The sequence below is a fragment of the Mycteria americana genome, chromosome 1 (genome assembly GCF_035582795.1).
Source record: "Mycteria americana isolate JAX WOST 10 ecotype Jacksonville Zoo and Gardens chromosome 1, USCA_MyAme_1.0, whole genome shotgun sequence".
In the NCBI taxonomy this organism is placed as follows: Eukaryota; Metazoa; Chordata; class Aves; order Ciconiiformes; family Ciconiidae; genus Mycteria; species Mycteria americana.
Genome location: NC_134365.1, coordinates 202,391,691 through 202,412,594, shown reverse-complemented (window position 1 = coordinate 202,412,594; position 20,904 = coordinate 202,391,691). Strand labels below are relative to the sequence as shown.

General features: G+C 41.7%; 1 protein-coding gene across 5 annotated transcripts in view; it reads right to left on the bottom strand.

Annotated features, from left to right (window-relative positions):
* The window catches only part of LATS2 (large tumor suppressor kinase 2), a 50,579-nt gene that overhangs the window by 5,473 nt on the left and 24,202 nt on the right, over nucleotides 1–20,904 (bottom strand). For 4 of the 5 annotated variants that reach the window (XM_075490925.1, XM_075490926.1, XM_075490927.1 and 1 more), the window contains 2 exons: nucleotides 7,417–7,549; nucleotides 1,951–3,488 (listed from right to left, as the gene is read on the bottom strand). In XM_075490925.1, coding sequence (XP_075347040.1) covers nucleotides 1,951–3,488; nucleotides 7,417–7,549 — 1,671 coding nt within the window. Of the gene's footprint in view, nucleotides 1–1,950; nucleotides 3,489–7,416; nucleotides 7,569–20,904 lie in introns of all 5 variants that reach the window. The other variant, XM_075490928.1, reaches the window with a different exon arrangement.

Sequence of the window (20,904 nt, the reverse complement as noted above, 5' to 3'; positions counted from 1 at the left end):
CACATTCCCCACATGGCTGCGGGGAGAGACCTCCTGAGAAAGGGAGAAGCAGCAGTACCCAACCAGACTTTCCCCACCCTTCAAGACAGAGCCTACACACTGCCAACTCCAGCAAATTCAGTACCAGTCACTCTTCTGAGAGCCACTAGTGGCCTCCACCAGCAGAAGCCCCTGGGCTGATCCCCAGGATCCTCTGACAACTCATCTTCTGCAGCATGCCCCTTTCTCCATACCCCATCTCCAAAATCCTGAATTAACTGGCATCAGCTGAAGCACTCTGAGAGGAAGATTAGTGCCTGGTGGGAAGGGGCAATGGGGAGGAGGGTGGAGGGAGTTGAAGCTGACTGATTAGCAGGCTAGAGACCCAAGCATACGCTCACAGGCCCACTGCTTAGATTGATTTAATTTCACATCTGCAATCTAGGTCTTTAAAGATGAATGCGGGCAGCCAGACTATGCAGTGAGATCCCCACGGTATAAAAATGAAATCTGTATGAATAAAAGATGGAGGAGGTCTGCAGAAACTTGCAGAACAGGTAGGATGAATTTTCAGACTGAAGGCAACAGCCAAATCAAACAAATAATACTGTTTTTAAAATGTAAGGCAAGTACATCAATCCATAATAAAGGAAGTGTTTACTGTTTTAAGGTAAAATAATTGGTGTGTTGTGTTCTTGGTTAATTCTAGAATAATGCGATATTCAGATAGCCAAAATCTTCTGAGTGTATTATTCCAGCCAGCGATGAGGTTGCTAGGGAAAGGAGTTGTTTTTGTTTATAGCTGAATTATCTCTGAGTTATGAAGTGAGGAAAAGCTGAAGAGTCAGAAGAGAAGAACTAACACAATTAGCTGCTGTTTGACTTCTCTAGAGATCATTCCCTATCTCAATCTCAGGAAAATATTCACTAAATCCAAGCAGTGCAACACAATCTGTACTTGCAATGAGGACAAACTATTAACTGTCACTAAAATGCTGACCTTTCAGAGATTTTAGAAGCATATTTGTTTAATTTTAACCTCAACAAACAAAACTGCTGAGTTTTCTGGAGCAATGTAAGCATCAAATTTAATTGACTCTGGAAACTGACTGTGCTAGGGAAGATCGGGATTATGCATTAATTATGCATTTATAAGAGCTTTTCTTAGAGTTCATCCTTAAATACAAAAGTCAACTAGTCATATTCTAGTCATGCCTGGGGAAAAAACCTCTTCCACATTTAAAAATTAAAAACAAAATTGCCAGAGCAACCATCAGAACTTGGCAGCTTTGTTTTAAGCAGCCCTATTAGTGAATCAGCTTAGTTTGAGAGCTACAATGAGGCATGAAAGAAGTGTGCTCACTCAAAAAAGTGCACGTCCCTGAGACCTGCTTCTAGAACAAATTCCAGCAAGGGTCCCAAGACCAGTTCAAGCTGGCCAAGATATGATTACTTGCACGATATTATTACTTACATGTGTTCAACAGACAACTTCCAGTCAAGTATTACATATTCATCTGAAAACATGGCACAGTGAATACACTGCCAAGTTGAACCATGGCTTTGGATTCACCAAATGGCTATCACGGAACAGGGGAGGAAGAACTGGAGCAAAGAGAAAACCTTTTTCAGAGTTTTGCAAGAGCTGCCAAAGTATCGCCAGAGTTATCTCAGCCTCAGACCTGGCTTCTGAGTTCCTGCCTAAGCAAACCTACTACTTTCCTGCTATAGGGGGTTTTGCTTCATTTTACTTTTCTGGTATGAAGATCTATTATTTCACATCTCAGGTTTTTCAAACAGCCTCACAGACCTGCATCCATGCTTCTAAGTGAAAATAGTCTGGTATAGGGAAGTGTTGGATACCTACTACTTCCAGTGGAGCCTGCCTTTATAAATTTTTTGACTGATTAAAAATAGTAATAATCAATTTGACCCCATTAGCTTTTATTATAACAAAACAAGGAGAATTACTTTAGCCATTTCTTGCTCCAGTTGTAATCTTCTGTTAATTTTCTGCTGGTAGGTCTTTATGACATTTTCTACATGTTGCTCCATGTAGAACTTGAAGGCAAAAGGTGAGTAGCTCTTTATTCGGGATTCTCGCTTTTCCTCATCTTTGCCATTTTTTCGCACAGGCACTGGAGATGTCTGAATCTGCTTTTTATCCTTGCTTGGTTTTTCAGTTTTAGTGTTCTTGCTGCTTTTATCGTTTCGCTCACTGTTCTCCTCAGCCTTATTGCACGTTGAACTGGGGACTACACGGAGGGTCTGCTCTACACCCATGCATAAGCAGTTGATATCAAACTGCTCAGAGCTACCAGGAAGTAACAAATGCTTGGGATACGGTGGTGGTGGACACCGCAGTTCCTGGTTACCGTAATCCACATCTAGCTGATAGGCATTAGCTGCTCCAACAGGTGGCACGTGCTGCTCAATGATCTCCAAGCCATCCACAGCCGGTGCCTGCGCAGGTAACCAACCAGGATGGGAAGGTCCCACTGCAGTCTGAGGCTCGGGTCTCATCACTCGCATGCTCTTCACTGGCTGGAGAATATGAGCAGATGTGACTGCTGTGATCGTATTTGGAGACGTAATTGAAGGATCAGGTTTTCCTGGAGGAACCTGTCTTATAGACACTGTCACTTGTGGCTGTTGCTGGTGGTTGTTAAAGGAGTTTGTTCTGCTTGGCACTGTGGCATCAGGTCTGAAGGATACATGTTGCCGTGGAGATGTTTCTATTCCTGGATTTTGTAAAGAATCTCGGCGTGACGCTGTTGCTGCCTGCCACTGCTGAACTTGAGGATTATTCATGTCATAGAGGTCCATGTTTAGGCTATTTCTAGAGGGATTTAATAGATTTTGTGGTGGACTGTCTGAAAAATCATTAGCAAAGGCTGGACCTCTGGATATCACATGCATTTGATGAGAAGACGGACTTGTCTGTTTGTGATGAGAATGTGATATATACAGGCCTGCCGGTGCCTGCTGAAATGCATGACCAGGATTATTCTGAACAACTGCCCCTTTATTTGGGAGATTGGTGTATCCTCCCTCCTGCTGCATCTTGTTTTGGAAGGATGGACTCCGCTGAACACCATACCCCATAGGTTCCCCCTGCACCACCATGTGCTGCCTACTGTAATGTTGGCTGTTGGAGCCATGGGATGCCTGCAGCTGCAAAGCTTGACTGCTGTGATTAGCCACTGGATAATTGATCACAGAAGACTCGATATTTGCAGGGTATGTTTTCTGCTGATGGCTTGTTGGTGTGCTGTGAGTGCCTACTCCAGAGGGTCGCTGTACAGGAGCATTCATAGCTGTAGACTGCGAAGTAGAGATTATATAGTCCATGTATGGCCTTGGAACTTCAGTAAGCATATTTGCACCTTCTGCTCCAAAGCCTGTCCCTTCATAGGCTGCATTACTGATCTGATGGTAGGACGGAAAAGATTCATTCGATCCTTCGAAGCTTGGCCTGCGGGTTACATTATTTGGCACAATACCCTTTCCTTTATAAAAAGAACACAGCAGAATGTTAGGAAACAATTCAGGTAAACCAATTACTTTGCATTACTCACCCATTTATACATACAGACACACACACACACGCATGCATGCTGCGTAGGGAGTATGTGTTATAAAAACACCTTCCAAAATCTAAATTAAGCACTCTGAACATTTAAAGTTATAGGTGCCAAGTATTACTACTGATAACGAGCTACTGGCCCACAACACTGCTCATGCCAGGAATCATCAGGGAATCCTATCAAATCATGAAAATAGAAGCACAAATTCCTTAACTATGAAATCACCAGATTACACTACAGCCTGGTTTTTAAAGCTGGACCAGTATTACCAGTCATTACTCACAGACAGGAGGAAGCTAAAGAGCAGGAGGTTAAGTACAGCACCAACAGGAGAAAAAAAGCTCCCTGAAGGACTGTCAATACAACTTAAGGTCAACATTACTATAAGCTACTAGGTCATCACATAGTCCACATCTTCTGTACGGTGAGCTCACTGCTCATGCTGGGGATCTGTTTACATCTCTCTGTTCCATCCTTCTCCTCAAAAATCCTTGTTTCCCTCTCCTTCATTTACAACAAAGGCATCATACAGTTTGTCCTGTATTCTGTCCAACGTGTTGGACACAGAGTATCCCCTCATATTACTCATCTTCCATCTGTTTGGAAGGCAAATCTTTCAGGGTGTCAACATGTTAATCTCAGCTTGAAGAATGTGCAGAGACAAGATATCAGCATTCCTACACTGAAAGTGTTAATGGCACTTTTCATCAGTTCTTTGATCTGAGGACAAATTGCAGGTGTATAAAGCACTGGCTGTGCTAAAAAGACAAGGGGAGACTCTGTGCTGTCGCTGTTTTTTTGTTCCCCTTCTGGCTCTTTAGCTTTGACAAATCACAGGACTTGGCCCATTTATGCCTAAACAATTTCCTTTTAAAATCTTGACTTCACAAGGTCTGCAAGAATAGCTGTATCGAGCTAACAGACTTGAACACTGGATTGCAAGCTTTTCCTATTATTTGCATTACAGCATGTCCCATCTGGGCCAGATGCAGCACACCTGAGCGTAGCTGTTGACTGCTCACCTTGACACACAAGCCCTGCTATAGACAGACACACAAGGACGTGCACGTTATTAAAATAGGTTGATGCACCATCTCTGCACACTGAAGAGGCTGCCCCCACACTAAATGACACTTTCATAAACAACACAATGCTTTGAAACAGAATCAAGTTGGACAAATAATCAGTGTTCTTTAAAGTGAAATCTCTAATTAACAGCTCTTTTTCCTGTGATAACACAAGGCCATGTTTACCGAGGTTGTACTTATAATAGCACTCCCTGATAGTTCATCTGTTGGGACTCAGTGAGATGCACGGATGAGGCTGTAGCAATCCAAAGCATCCTAAGAAGTGGCTACTCTGGCCTGGAGGTGGGAGGCAGCCGTAAGACCCATTTGTCATCTCTGTCAGTAGGATTCATGCTGAGCCTCAGGGGCAAACTGACTTTGGTTTTCCCTATCAGAAGCCATGAAGGAAAATAGCAGCAATAATCGTCCTCCTTTGGGACACATACTTCAGCTGTGCAAGGAATCTTGCTGATGTCAAGAGAGATATGATGTCCACCTCAATTTGTATATCAGTAAGTCTGTTCTGGTCTGACGGAGGAATATTTGGATTTGTGAATATACCAAATGCGGTAGTTGCAGATGATTTTTTTTATCACACATGCCTATCCAACACGGTAACTGTTATGACTCTCTCTTGCCTGTGAACGTTTTAGATCAGAGTGTACTCTTAAGATTAATCAACTATACTCATGGGATCATCTGCTTTTATACATAACTCTCTGTTGCACAGTAATATCTGGTAAGTTTTGAGTCTTGCCAGTATGCTGAAACTCTTGTTAGCTTTACTACTGAAGTTAAAACAGGACAAAAATGAATAATTTGAAGATCTACTTCCATACATCAATATTCAGAATTAAAAACCAGAAGATTTAAATTCTCAAACTGCAAAGCAAAAGTTCCCAAGTAGCATTACATGCTTCCTAATGAACTAGAGAAGACCTATGCTATCCTAGCACAAACAATACCGTACCAAACAAATCCATATGATTTTGTGGCACCTCAGGCAGGCAAACATCAATTGCATGATATTTAAGTTTTGCATTCTGTGTATCCTAAAAGCAAAGGTGGATCTTCAGCTCGAAAGGTTAAGTATTCAAAACAGCTGCGTGCATTAGAATGTTAAGAAAGCAAAACCAAATGCAAATGAAAGACAACTGAGTAATTAAAATGTTAGCCTAGAAAGATTTTTCAGCTCTTTCAGAGGAAATGTATGCTCTTTAGGACTGGGTGTGTTCTCTCACTTTAAGGAATAAAGCCTTTGTAATATAAAGCAAGATATAGTTCAGTAATTCTGTCAAAGTTATTTTAAATTCTCTTAAGGCCCAGTTGAGGCCACATTTGTGCATGTATGAGGACAAAGCTCTCCAAATAGCAAACTGGCCTGTACTACTTTGTCAGGTGGTCACGCTGCAGGGTAACACTCTCGGAAATGTTTTTTTAGTGTTTTCCAGAATTTCTCCAAATAATAAAACACGAAGTCCAAGACTGGTAGAAAGGGCAGCTGAGCTGCTCCTTACACAGAACCACCACCCTTTCCCACCACATCTGAAGCTCCATTCCTGAGAGTGACCACCTGGAAAATGAGGTCCTTCCCCATTTCCGTCTTCCTTATATGTGGCTACTCTCAGGGTCCCCCAGGAAAGAAGTGGCTTTACTGAAGACCTCTTTCCTGTCCAGGGATTTCTCTTTGTAAACTGAATGGGCTTTCTCTTCCTCAGCTTTCCTCATCTCTGGACATGCTTCTCTATCAACTACACCAAATTTAACACCCTTCCCAACAAAGGTCTTCAATTTGACCAAGAGGCAAGAAGGAAGGTGCTGCTGAGGTGGCCAAGAAGAGAAATTTGTCATGTGGAAATCACTTGCATGCAGTAAACTCATGACCACACTTAGAGGTCTGTACTACTGTAACCAGATTGATTGAATGGATGTTAGCTTCAACTAGTCCAACACAGACAAGACCTTTTAAGTCTCACTGTTGCCACTGACACAAGAGAAGTTCCTTGTTCAATGAAACAGGCCCCTGACAACAGCTCTCCAATCCACTCAACCCTTTGTCCACTAACCCCTCTGCAGCATGTAACACTGTGTGATCACACAGGTTCAGCCAGTCAGAGGATGGTTATTTGTCTGCTTGGCCAATTTTTGAAACCAAAAGAAGATAAAAGTAACAAACTCTATCCAAACCAGAGTGTATCCTGATCACAGATCAAAAGCATTCTGCAGTGCTGTAAATCCTAATACCTGAATAGCAACAACTCTTGCAAGGTCTTTTGTCAGTTGTAATATGATGTTTGCTAATGAGGCATATGCAGGGCCCATATACTCCCATTTGCTAATTTACATGAAACACCTGAAGCAGACTAGCAGGGATGAGTGGAAAAGCTGCTGTTATCTTGGCCCAAGCTATTTCTTCAGTGTACTTACAAGGATGTTAACGTGAATGAATTCCTGGGAAGTGAGCTATCTCACAACTCCATAGCAATTACTTAGGTGCAAGCTTTTACTTTGCGGTAAACTTGAGATGATTGCAGTGATTTGCACTGAAGGATAAATAGCTTTGTGTTTAAGAAGGTGGACTATAATGTGCTCTTGCAAAGCAGGTGAGTTGTGTTCAGCTTCCAGTCCAGCTCACCTTGCAGTGCCATGTTCACATCACTGTCTCCTACAGGAGTACTACTGAATACTGCCAATCCACTACTTCTCACCAGCAATGACTCTACTTTAAAAAATAGCTTATTGCAAGAAAGAAGAACACAATTTTTTAAAAAGTTCATGCTTACCTGGTGAGGTCTGCTTAATTACACGTACTATCTGTTCATTTCTAGGATCCAAGTAGCTCATCTTACTGATATACTCCAGAGCAGCTTCAATACTTCTGCTACCCGTCTGCTTCAGTGCTCGGACAGCCATCTCCTGTATGAAGCAAATAAGACTTGAATCACATTGAGACAAAACCCAAGCACTGTACTGCAGGCTAGAAAGCAGTAAGCGTTCTTACATTTATAGAAGCATTTCATAATTCACACCAGATCACAGCTGCCTGAAGCCAAATGGACTCATATTTTGAAAACACTTGCATGCCTTATACAACTCAAAAATTAAAAGAAGAAAATAAAAAAACCCACAACCTACCCAAACTCTGGCAATTAAAGAAGCATCAAATTGAAATGTGTACTTTAAGATTCCTTAAAATAAACTTTGAGTCAAACCCGGAAAAGGCAGCATAGTTTGACATAGGATGAAATAGAATGAAATATTTAGCTTTTGGTGTTTGAGAGCATGTCTCTTAGTCACACCTGAACACAGTAAAAGCTTTAAGGTTTCACAGATGCCACAAGAAGCTAATTAGGCAGGGACTGATTTCTGCTAAGCAAATCTTGGCCCCACTAGAATCAATGGGAAAGAAAGATTGCTGTTTTCACTACAGCTGGGACATCATTCACTATCTGTTTGGAAAATGACTAGCACACCAAACTGCATTTCACATTATTAGTCCTTTTAGGAGTATTTTATTGGGCACACATCCATCACTGAGCAGTTAATATGGATGCCAGACACACAACCTGAAAACTAAAACTGGGGTAAATATGAAGACTGTAGTTAAAACTACTCCAACACAACCATGGTCAGTGTCCCCTGCTCTACAGCCAGCAAGTCACAGTCTTCCAGAGTTTGTTTATACATTTACTTATAGCTCAGGTATATAGAATGCCTTTCAACAATTACTCTAGCCTCTGGCTGCAAAGCAAAATTCACAAATCTTTGCAAGGCTGGGTGGTCTTTTCTGAAATGATGGAGACTGAAATCCAGAGCTTTAATGTTGAATTTGCATCACTGAACTTCAGCCATCAAGAAGTTAATACTTAGTTGAAAGTAGTTGCTGAGAACTTTTCTATAATCACCTCCAAAAGGCAATTCATAAAACAGATATAACAGGAGGTAAGCTGACCTTTGGTGACAGAATATTAGAGGACTAACTTGAACTGGACTCCTAGCTCTTAGATGGCTGAAGTTGGATGAAATGAATGTCACCATGAAGGACTTGCCTGCAAGTGTCAGTGTCCTATTATCTTGCCACTGTAGTGCCATTTTTAGAGGAATTCTGTCATCACAACCTGCCCACTGAGCACTGAATCAGATCAAGTTTGTGCCTTCTTGGCTTAGCTTACCGACTGCAGATGCAATGCCTGGGTTGGCACAAGCGCACCACTCTCCCACAGGGCAGTTCTGTGCACTGGCTAGTAGTCAGGTAGCCTCAACATGTATGCCCCTTTCCTGTATTATCTGGAGCAAAGAGCAACTTTGCTCGACTGAACTGCAAGTACCTGTAACATACTCACTAATTGTTTACTTAGCAAGGGAGGATCATCTCAGATGACACTAATTCACACTTAGCACAGAGCCACACGCTGGCACTTGGCATTTTGCTTCTCTTAGCTCAGTCCCCTCCTACTCCCCCCAAAATGGCAGCATTTTCTCCATTACTCAGAGGTTCTGCTTGGGGAATAGCTATAGCAAGTCTGAATATTTTTCATACAATTTATGACTCATAATTCATAGAAAGGCAGTAGTTGGTTTCACATTTCCTATAGCTGAAATATTTCACTGGCATCAACACATTACTAAGGGCAATTTTAAATCAACAGAAAACTATTATGTATGAAGGAAAGAATTTCCCACAATGTTTTTTTCCTCCCTTTCTTTCTTTTTTCTTCTTCTGGATACATTTCTAAAGTATTAGCAAATTCGCATCCTAGTGCTCAGCATTCTCATCATCCAGGGACTCTGGGCTTTACAGCCCAGTTCCACAGGGCTGCTAACACACTCTGCCCATTTACACCAGCTGGATCTAGCCTTAGATCACAAGTCTTAAAGTTTCCTAAATCAAATGTGCTCAATATGCAAGACTGAAAGATCTTTGGGCTGGCTTGGATGTTGGTTTTTTTTTTTTATTTTGTCTGTAATGGAATACCAAGAGAATAAATGCTTGGTAAGCAATTATCTTAATGATTAATACAACAGTCCATATAATCCACTTCTCCCTCTCTTAGCTGTGTTGGCTGTATACAATTCAAAGGGGCTAAAATAGGTTAGTTTTTTATCACCAGCATAGTCATATCGTCATTCCCCCCCCCTCCCCCCCCCATACTGTGGCACTACTTCCTCCTCTTTTGCCATTGCTTATATCAGAAAAGCAGAGTAAAAATGACACTGGTCTATTTGAAGCTGCATGTTCTACCTTCAGCAGATGTGTTAGGGGATTCATATTTAAACTTCAGTGGGAATAATGGGAGGGGAAAAGCCCAATACATTTCACTGTGGACTGTATGACAGCCTAAGAGGGCCAGCAAGAGCTTGGGACTGGCAGATGTGTTGCTGGCAATCTCACCCCTGCAAGGCCCCAGTGTAGCAGCCGCCCTGTGCTCCAGCTCACCGCCTCTTATCTTTCATTAGGTCAGCTCCCACCAAAGGGTTTCCTCATTACATACCCTGTTTGCTTAGCATTTACAGTACTGCTGGAAAAAATGAAGTAATTTTTTTTGTGGTTCAAAAGAACACCTGTGATTCCCCTGTACATCATCCCATAGCTTTGGCCCTTTTCCCCGTAGCTATCATGAGACACAAATAGCCCCAGCTTCTGATGCTGGTTCACAAAAGCCTCCAAGCAAATGGAGAGTGACCAACAAAAAATAAGCATTCCACATGCAAAAGGAAAGAGTTTATTCTCAGAGGCAGATCGCATATAATCATAATTCTCCACCCAAGAGACAAATCCCTTTGGGGGCATATGATACTCCAGGAGAGTAGAGGGCAACAAGAAGCTCCAGCACTGTTACAGCTGGCCTTTGGTCTCCTCTGCATCGTTTTCCCATCGCCATCCTCCATGCCCACAGCTCTCTCCTCTCTGGCAGCAACATGAAGAGGGCTCCGCTCATTCCAGCACCTTTTCATTAGGGATGGGGGAACAAGCTGATGCATGGCTGAGGCTCATGCAGGGTGTGCTCTGTGCCCGAGGCAGCCACTGGCTAATGGGGCACGGTGGCCCTCGCCTTCCTATATGCAACGCAGCGATGAGCTCTGCTGAGCAAGGGAGCGTGACTGGGACAAGGCAGCAAAGGGCTGGCCTCCAGGAGCCTGCTGAAGGGGAAGCTGGCTCCCTGCTGGTGGCAGGGGTCAGAGCCTGGGCTGCATTTGCTGGAAATCGATATAAGGACTGTTTTGAAGGATGGGAAGAAGGGCAGAAGATGGATTAAGCAGTGTCAGTAGTTACACCTGTTGGGAGAGCAGAGGCTTAAATGAGATGGAGGGTGTTTGTGAGAAGCAGCAGAATGGCTCAAGAAGAAGGAGAGAAATCAGTGCCAAAATCTTGCAAACTGATACTGCAGACAGTAGAAGGGCTGAGGAAACAAGAGGACAGACACTGGGCAAGGATAAAAGTGCACAGCTACATTGACACAGACAGAGCTGTCTTGATTTTACGCCACTCTAAGGTAAGTACGTTTTAGAAAGAGAAGGAAAAAAAGACCAGAAATGAGACATGAAAAAAAAAAATCTGCTCAGAGCCGTATCCAATGCCAAAACATTCAAGTAGGCACAGGATCAAATCCAGCTCCCACTGAGGTCAACAAAGATTTCCATTAAGTGCCAGGTACGCTGCATCAGGCCTCTGCTTCAGATTGTTTCCTTTTCACCAGGCCAAATGCTGTCAGCCACAGTATGGTTTGAGAAACCTGGCTGCTGGCTGTGTTCTGCTAACCCCACAGCCAGCTGTCAGGCTGCAAGGAGAAACACAAGCCACTGACAGCGCGCGCATAAACCACAAGGGAACAGAGCGGTCCCGGCCCCAACTCATTCTTTGCATTCTGTGTATTCCCTTCGGAGGATTCAAACATCTCTCCATGAAGGGCGTTTATGCACCTTTTTGCTTCCAGACATCACTAGCTACTGGTGAAAAAATAAACCAGAGAAAGTAAAGGTGAAAAGCTGCAACGGAAAATGTAATGCTAATAATTTTGTAATTAATGTTACAGCTGCAATATTAAAATGAGGTTTCAGTGGTCAGCTGTGGTTCTGGACAGTTTTCTAATGGAAAACTGAAGTCAGGCCACGAACCACGAAGCAGATTGAGGCAACTCTGCAGGATCCCAAACTTGTGGGTTCATAGAGAAAAATGGGGAGGGGGGGCATTTCCCAGCTAATTCCTACAGTGGGCTACCCAAACCAGACAGCTGCACGGTCAACATGCTCTCCGTTATTTCCCCAGTCTCACACTGGTAGAAGGCAGCTTTCCAAGAGATTTCAAGATTTTGCTAGAAGGAAGGCCACCTTTGAGCTCAGATGCTCAACAGGGAAAATCCTTGTTTGATGGTAAACAGATATTTGGATGTGTGCATATACAGACTTCATCTCTGTGCTCTGTAGGCAATGTGAAAGGCTTTCCCCATTTTACCCTCCCGCCTGGCTGTACTCCACCAGCATTGGCAGAGGCTTGCGTTCTTGCTGTACTACAGGGTTGTCCAGCAACATTTTTCATTCAGAAAGCTCCTCGTTGCCAAGATGTATTTATCATCCAAATGAAGATTGCACAAGGTTACAATAAGTAAGACTTTTTCCCAAGAACATTGTGTCTGAAGGAGACAATAGGTCCTCCAAGATTTGGCAAGGGTAATTAATTGCTAACAACAACAAAAATTAATTACTTGCTTTCCATTCACAAAGAAGGATGGGCGACAGATGCAGGAAACAGATACAGGTTCCCTGCGGAAGGGAAAAAACTAAGGCTCATGCCAGAACAGATGATCCAGAATTGATTACCAACCCTTCTGCAATAACCCACCATTGTGGGAATTTTCATTCATGATTTTAAACATGCAAAACCTAAGAAATTCAGGAAACAACATGTAGAATATGATCTGTCAGGATTGCTGCAGCCTCACGGAACAGAGAACCTTATTTTGTAATATTCTCTATCTGTAGTTATTCTCTAGTTGGACACTTCATCCAATTTTGTACTCTACTTTTGTTTTGCCTGTTTTCAGGTTGGTAACACCAGGGGCTAAATTTTGCCCACAAATTCCCATGCCTATCTATAACCCTGATTAAAATATTCTAGCCACATAATTAAGAAGCTATCCTGAGAATCATTAGTGCTCTTCCGTTTTAGTGTATCAAAAAAGCAGGAGGAAATCAGCACTGGCAGAGACCTACTGAGTGCCCGCTTGTTTGCCACAGGATCACTTAGTCCATTCATAAACCACATAACCCATTCAGAAACTAACGGAGATCTACCCCAAGGCTAGTTATGTGTTTTCTGCCCCCACTGCTTCTGTTACAAAGCTCCTCCAGAGCTATACTGCTTTGGCAGTGATAAACCTTCCTCTTACTTTCACCCTAATTTACGCAGCGTCAGTTTATTCCCTCTGCCTTTAGTTTTGATTGTCTTTTAACTTCAGCAGCTCTGCTGTTATCTACAGAGAGTGAGCCCTCTTCATCCTAAGGGATGCTTGCAGCTTGGCCTCCTAGGCTAAACAAACCACATCTTTTAGTTTTCTCTTGTAAAACAGGTTCTTAAATCTCTTTACCGCTGTAGTAGCCCATGCCTGTATCAAGAAAGATCAGACTGGGACATGGTTTTGATAAGAGCTGCACACACCATTCTTGATGACATGCAAACAGTGGTGGAAAAGCTATCCTTGTGGTAAAGTCATTCCTTTTCTTTGTTGATTTCAGCAGAGGAAGTTTGAGTTTAGGGCTTTAACAGTGGCTTTTAGTCCTTGCTTGCAGCATTTCTACCCTTTGTGCTCCTGAATTTATTTTCAGTTCTGGTAGCACTCCAGCCCTTACAGTCATCCATTATTTTGGTCGGATGCTCCAGCCCTGCTTCACACTGACTGTGCCTTCCCACTTCACATTGTCAGTGCTTCCTTTCCTTTTTCTTAAATACCAGACTCATTAATGGAAAAACTATGCAGAAGGGACACCCTGTAGTACATAAAGTTGGGGCAGACAGAAAAAGAATATGGATAGGTGATGAAATACAAGACTCACTAAGTTAAATCACATCAACATATGAAAAAAATAACTGAACTGTAAATTAGGAATGGGGAATAACAGGTAAGGAACAACTTTAACCAGAAGATTTTTATGTAACATTTCCAAGGGATATCTGAAGAACAAACAAAGGGAGAATGCCCAAAAGATAGAGGGAGGATTTTGGAAATTATACAATGCTCTGGTAAATGTCCTATCAGAAGAAAAACAAATAAAAATAAAACTAACATGACATTCACTGCTATGCCACTGCTCATTCTGCTTGCCTTCCAACTCTTTTAGTCTTGATTTAGACAGTCACCTACAGAGGGTAGGCATCTTTACTATTCTATGTTTGCACAGCATCCAATACAATGGGGTCCTGCTATTGTTGTGTTTATGGAAGTACGACAACTTATTTAAATAAATTAAGTCCAGCACAAAATAATCAATTTGGAGTAGTAGGCAAAAAGATGTTGGAGGGCTAAAGTGTCAATTCTCCCAGGTCCCAGGATAGAAACCCTCATATCGCTACCACCAGCAACCAATGCTGAAATAAGATTACCTTAATCCTCTAAGCCACAGGACATGGCACAGTACCTGTAGCTATGGAAGAAATGAGGCAAAATAAAACAAAAGTAACTAGAGATTGAGAAGCATCTTTTGATGATCAAGATTGTAGCTGTTCAAAATATTTCCGGTATCTTTTCAGATTTAAAACAGCTCTGGAAGATTAAAAAGCAAACAAATGAACCAGACAAATTAAACCAACATTTGAAATTTATTGCGTTAGTTTTTGTATTTTACTAGCCCTACAGCTAATACAAAGTTCTTTCACAAGTATCACAAAAAAATCAAAATAAAAGGGCCATCATGACACTTCTCTACTGTTTTTTTCCCAGCTGCTTTTCTGTAAGCTCATGACTAATCAAAGCTATTTAAGTTCCTCCAAGAGAAAAAAAAAATACACTATAGACTTAGCAGCAGGGTACTTATAAAGAACAACCACCATAACATCTTTACCAACTTGGAAAGGGCAAGGGAGAAAAAACCAAGAGCTGAGAACAGTAACTGAAAATATGACATAGCTCCTTAGCAGGTGTCTCAAAAGGCACTAGTTACACCAAAATACTTTTTCAACGCTATGCAAGTAGCAGCATATAACTTTGCTTTTTTTTGTTCTTTTAGCTGAACTCATATAGTACATTCCCCCACTGCAGCTCCTTGTAAGACACACTGTGTTTGGCCACAGGTGTTTCACGGAGGACACCTGCCATTTTACACTACAGTCCTGTGTTCCACAAGTTGTTCAAATATGGCTCTTTGCATGAAAAGGAGACATACGAACTTCAGGCTATAAGCCAATCCAAGGTCCCAAAGTTAAGACATTTGGAAATAAACCAAGCATGGCTGCTCAACATATTTCCAATCAAATGCTTGTAAAATGAAGGGAGTATTTATAACAAGGCATCTCCAGACAAAGAGTGCATATGTAAACACTTCAAGAAGCTCTGCTGAACTATTCAAGAGATGCAAACTGTTTAAAGAAAAAATGCATATACACTGCAATGTCAATTTGCAAATCCAATCAGAACATTTGATCAGACAACTCCTGTTGATGTTCCAGAGAGTATGTGTGTATACATACAGACATGCATGTAGATATTATATAATGTGTGCATGTCTGTGTATGTGATTTTGTTGACATTAATGTAATTTCAAGTAAGCCTGTGATCCCTTTGAAAACAAGGTATTAAAAAAGACACAACACCTTCTTTCATGAAGAAATAAGACTCTTATTTGTGTCACCAGTCAGACAAGACAAGTAATTTCATTATACATACACACACACACATTTACTATAGCATTTCTGGAAACACGTCAGGCACTCTGGAAAGGCTTTGGAAAGGGAAGGCCTGCAGGAAGCTGGAAGAGGTCCTGCCCCAGGCCACAAACATGCACTTTGCATGAAACTCAAGTGTCAATGAAAGAACAATTACAAACAGGCAAGGAAAGAGTGGCATTAACAACAATAACGGAAAGGGAGTGAGAATAATCAAAAGCCATCATGAATACCACTTTTTTTTCTCCTTTCTTCCAAGCCAGCTGGGAAGCAAGAACAGACCCTGAGCTGCTCTGTCCCAACCAGGACACAGGCATAAGAAGAAGGGGGGCAGAGAGCCCCATCACAGAGGCAGCTTAATGGATAGACCTGAGGAGCAATGACAAAAAGCCTGTTCTCCCTGTCACCCCTGGCCTTGGAAAAAGCAGATCTGTGGCTGAAGAGCTGGTGGTAGAAGCCTAGTTTCCCTAGATATTTGGTGGAGAGTGTGACACTGTTAGCACCCAAGATATGTGGTGACTTGCTGCCTACCTCAGAGGCTCTAGCACCCCCTTCTGAAGGCACCCACTCTTTCCCCCAACTTTTGAAGGAGCACAGGCTCCTGATTTAGCAGTCAAACTTGGCCAACAGTAATAGGCAGCAGTAATATCTCCCTGAGTACAGAAAGTCCCCAATCTGGAAAACACACACTTTGCTTCAGATCTCGCATCAGAACAGAGCTGTGTAAGAAATGAGCACACAGAGCATTCAGTTTTGAACACATGTAGTACTACAGGACTATCCACCTACCACAATTCACAGGCCAGGTTTGCATTTATGGTAAAATAAAGGAGAGAGGAAAGTGTGTATTTGTACATCTTCACTGCTCGAGGCATCTCCTAGCTGCACAAAATCCTTTCTACTGTGATGGCACCTGAAGCCTCCTGCACTGCACTGAGCTCTACACAAACACAAGGGAAGAATCCTGTTCTACAAAAGGATTTCTAATTTAAAACAGAACAAACAATTGTATATATAGCCATAACTATTCCTCATTACTCTCTAAGTCTGCTCATTGAAGAGCTATTTAAACTATTTAGAGTTCAGTCTAACCAAATGACCCATGGCGGGTGCATCAACAGACAGAAAGTTGTACAAATCTCTCCTAATTTTTCCTCAGCACTGCAGCAGAGGGAACTCAAACCAGGAGCACTATTATGTGCTAATTCAGAAATCTTATACTGAGGCCAAATCATGTTATATAAACAGCATTTATAAATCACTGCATTGGCAGGTTTATGTTACAGAGCAGCACAGAATAGCTTTGCTTACTTCATGCATGTGTGAATGCACATGCACACACATGCAAGTGTGTACATCACTCCTTTCCAAAGGTGCTATTTTACTTCCCGGAAATCCCCTCACTTTGGTGACAGGAACAGAGAACTTCCCACCCTCTGAACACAGTCCGTAGCAGGTTCAACCTCGGCTCCAGCTCACTCCTGTCCCTCCTGACTGGCAGCCACTGTGGTGACCCGTACTCTGTCACACAGTGCCTCAGCCATATGCCTTGCATTAACCAGTGCAGCTTAAGAGTTCCTCCTGTTCCCACAAGTCAAGCCAAGCCAAGCCACAGCACTATTCATCAATACTTTTAATATTACAAAGGTAACATACCATCCTACAATAGCTTTTGAACTCTGAAGAAAAGGAAATAGAGGTCAATTAGAAAACAAATTCAAATATAAGTAAATGAGTTGTCCCAAACCAAGAAGTATCATCATCTTCCTGTAATGTTCACTGAGAATCCCTTCCAGGTTCCTGTTCAGATTTTTTAATAACTAGAGGTGTTACCAAACATGCCATCCACTTTTCATAGCAAGCCAACACCGGGCCAGCTCCGAGGCTTACAACTGTGACTCAAAGAACATGAGTTGTCCATTGGGTACTCCAAATCAATCCTTTGTACAGGGCAGAGAAGTCCAAGCCAGTGGAGAGCTTATTACCAAACCTCTGTGTTTTGATTCAAGTTGCTGAAGTCTTGAATGCAATACCTCCCATCTCCCTGTCTTCTACTTTCTTTACCCTAACAGTAACACAGTTGAGTTGATGCAAAGAGCAGAGAATCCTTTCAGCAACAGCACTAAGTAGCAGGGTTTGCCAAAAGCTAGTAGCAGACAGTATCAGGTGTTACAGCCTTTATAACTAAGAGGAAGATACACACAGGGCAAGAATCTTCAAATACTTAGTCACTATTTGGTTTGAAACCTTCTTCTGGATTAGTATGATTTACATCCAGAAAGCAATAATGGATCCAGAAACTCAATTTAAAGACAGAATTCAGCTTGAAAAGACAAGAAGAACAGGAAGCATTTTCCTATCACTCCTTCATAAGGTTTACTGAAACCATCAGGAGAGCAGGACAGGTGCTGTGCATTTCACCAATGCAATCAGAAAGTTTTCCCACCCAAGAGAACAGGCAGACTTCAGCCAGACTAATTCCTCCTTACTCCGTTTCTGCCCTTGTCTGACTCAGCCTAATGAAACATGCAAATTTGGCCAACAGTGCTGACATTAATACCAATATAAGTATTAAAGGCCAATTTGAGAATATTAATAAACACTGCAGCACCCAGCAAAGAACCAATACAAGTTCCTGGGGAAAAAAATCTTAGCAAGTTGGCTTCAGGAATTTATTGATTCCACTAAAATCTCACACAGTGTCAACACACATAGAACACTGCAAAGTTCCTTGCACAGAAGGCATCTTCAAAGTTGAGGTAGAACTGGACTCAACCTTGAAGGAAAGGTGCACCACACTGCAGAACAGCACTGTTGTTTTCAGAAAGGCACTCCAGTATAGCTTCATTTCCAGTTGTGTACCGGGATCCTCATGCATGAAATCCAGCCATGAATAAAAAATGGCACTGTTTTAATATTTAAACACTACTCTGTTCTCTGGGGGTCCAAGTGAGTGTCCCTACACTCAAGGCGTGCAATCTTAAAAAACAAAACCAAAAAACAACCTACTCCTGACGTAATGCATCTTAAATGACTAAATATATTAAGATGGCACTTCCAGCAAAAGCAGCACCTTGCTGTGCAAAGGCCAGCTGCCATTTAAAAAGCACTATATAAACTCTTTTAAGTAATCTCTTGGAATCGTGTTCTTTCACGTTCTTTCTTTCAGGTGGGTTGTTTTGCAGTCTTAGTATTTTACACTTATTAGTAAGCAGGGCACATTTGCTGCAAGAGCAGCAGGCCATCCCTGCTCTCCTCCAAACCCGCTTTTCACATACTGAGCTGTCAGAATGATAGCATAACTCCTTCCTACTAGCACCCACATCTCCCCCCCCCCCCTTTTTTTTTTTTGAGACAGCAGTTTCTTACTCGATCAGGGCAAGTAAATCAAACTGTATAGAATAGCAGTTCAGTGACTGTTTCATGATGAGCTTATTCCTCTTCATTAGCAGCAAGTGATGTGTTTGCTAATTTTATTGCTCAGGCGTTAGCCAAAAATGCAGTTGGCTGGCATTACATTTACAATAATGCTATTTGTGTATCAAAGCATTTATTTTCAGTGGCCACAGACGCTCAGATGAGTGCTTCCCATTGCTCTTCCTTCTACTATGAAGATACATACACATTGAGTTATGTATAAAAGAGGATTTTTACAAATATTCACAGAGCTTGCAAATGATTTCTTAGCCAAACTGGGTAAGAGGGACTTGTAAACTGGGTATTCAGATTCAGCAAGACAAGTTATGAGGTTTGTTGTCCAGGAATGCAGCCCCAAAGCACAGAAAAAAATTGTGTCAAAGACTAGAAGAGCTTTTTGCGCTGCCAAAGGCAGCTGTTCCCCAGAAAGTCACACGGTGCTGCAGATCTGCAGTGCTTTAGTACTGTTTATTGCATTTGTCCATACCCAAACTCTACAAATTGAATTTTGCATCTATCCCTGGTTAATGGTGCCTCTGTCATTTTTACTGAGTGCTGCCTACTTAAGGCATTAGAAGTTTCCTTATATTTCATAAAACTTTAACATTTAAAGAGTGATACTCCTCTCTCCTCCTTTTCTTGTAACTTTATATGGGGTTTTTTTTTTGGTTTTAAGCCACTAGAACTTTCAAGTGTTGTTTTAAAGCCTCTTCTCCAAGGCACAAAAAAATTCAAGTAAAGACAGTAAAATTAAGTCACCCATTCATATTCAAGGTCAAATACTAACATAATTTTCCAGACATGGTTCAAGCATATTCCCGATATGGCCTTTAGAGGTTTAGGAGAGTTTTGGTCCCCTCAGTTTTTCTTTGGGGAGTACTTTAACAGAACTATAAAACCTCCAGGATATCTGGTTGGAATGCATTACCACTGAACTGTTCTCTCCTTTGAGGATTTATACCACAATGGGACCCCAACTGACATCAAGCAGTAATGCACAGTCAAAAAGAAAAAAAAATAAATCCAAGAAATATAGCTCCATTGTGAGACAAATGAAGGCTACTTCTCTCTCAGCCTCGCAGTCCAATGCAGCATGTCTCACGTGACTGAAGAAACATCTGGGTTTTATCTTGAGATTCCTAATATTTTTCAGTACAGACACATACACACACACACAGAATGTAAGTGTGCTGGGCAAGACAACTTGGCATATTTATTGTTCAAAGAGTAGGAAGATGTAGAACTCTTACATACAATATTATTTTGTAAAAATTTGTTGGCATTTTTGAATTTTATTAATTGTAATGCTATATTTTTTAAAAGTTATCTTTCAAAAATATAAAAAAAGGCATTCAGCTTTTAACATTTTAAAATCAATATGCTCAAGCTTGTAATACAATATACTCAAACTCTGCAGCACTAGGGATCTCATTAGACATTTTCCAGAAGTCTCCATGCAGTGCTTAGTTTCATTAACTCTATCAAATACACATGTATAACTACAGGTCCAAAAGTAAGAATTGCTAAACACCACTGACTGCCACTTAATGATTTTTAAGACTACAAAAATACTCCTTTGTACTAAACGCTTTATACGACTGCTAGTTACTGCAGCTTTCTGCAGTTGCAAGATAAAACTCTCAACTCTACCAGTGCTAGAGGCAAAAAAGAAAAAAGAGAAAGAAAAAAACCCAGCTGGATAAAATATCTTAAGGTCAGGCTTTTTACATGTAAAGCAGCCGCAGCAAAATTATTCACATTCTTAGCACATAGCTGACCGGGACAAGATTCCATGGAGAGGCAAACAATTCCCCCAAGAGAGCAGCTGCATCTTCCTCAGCTCAGGAGCTACTAGGGGGAGGGAAAAATGCCCACTGGTGTCCCCAAAACTGACCAAGAGCAGGAAGAAAATGAAAGACTGCTTCTGCTCCATGGTAATGCTTCACACGACCGCTCCTCTTCTGTGCTCAGTGAGAAC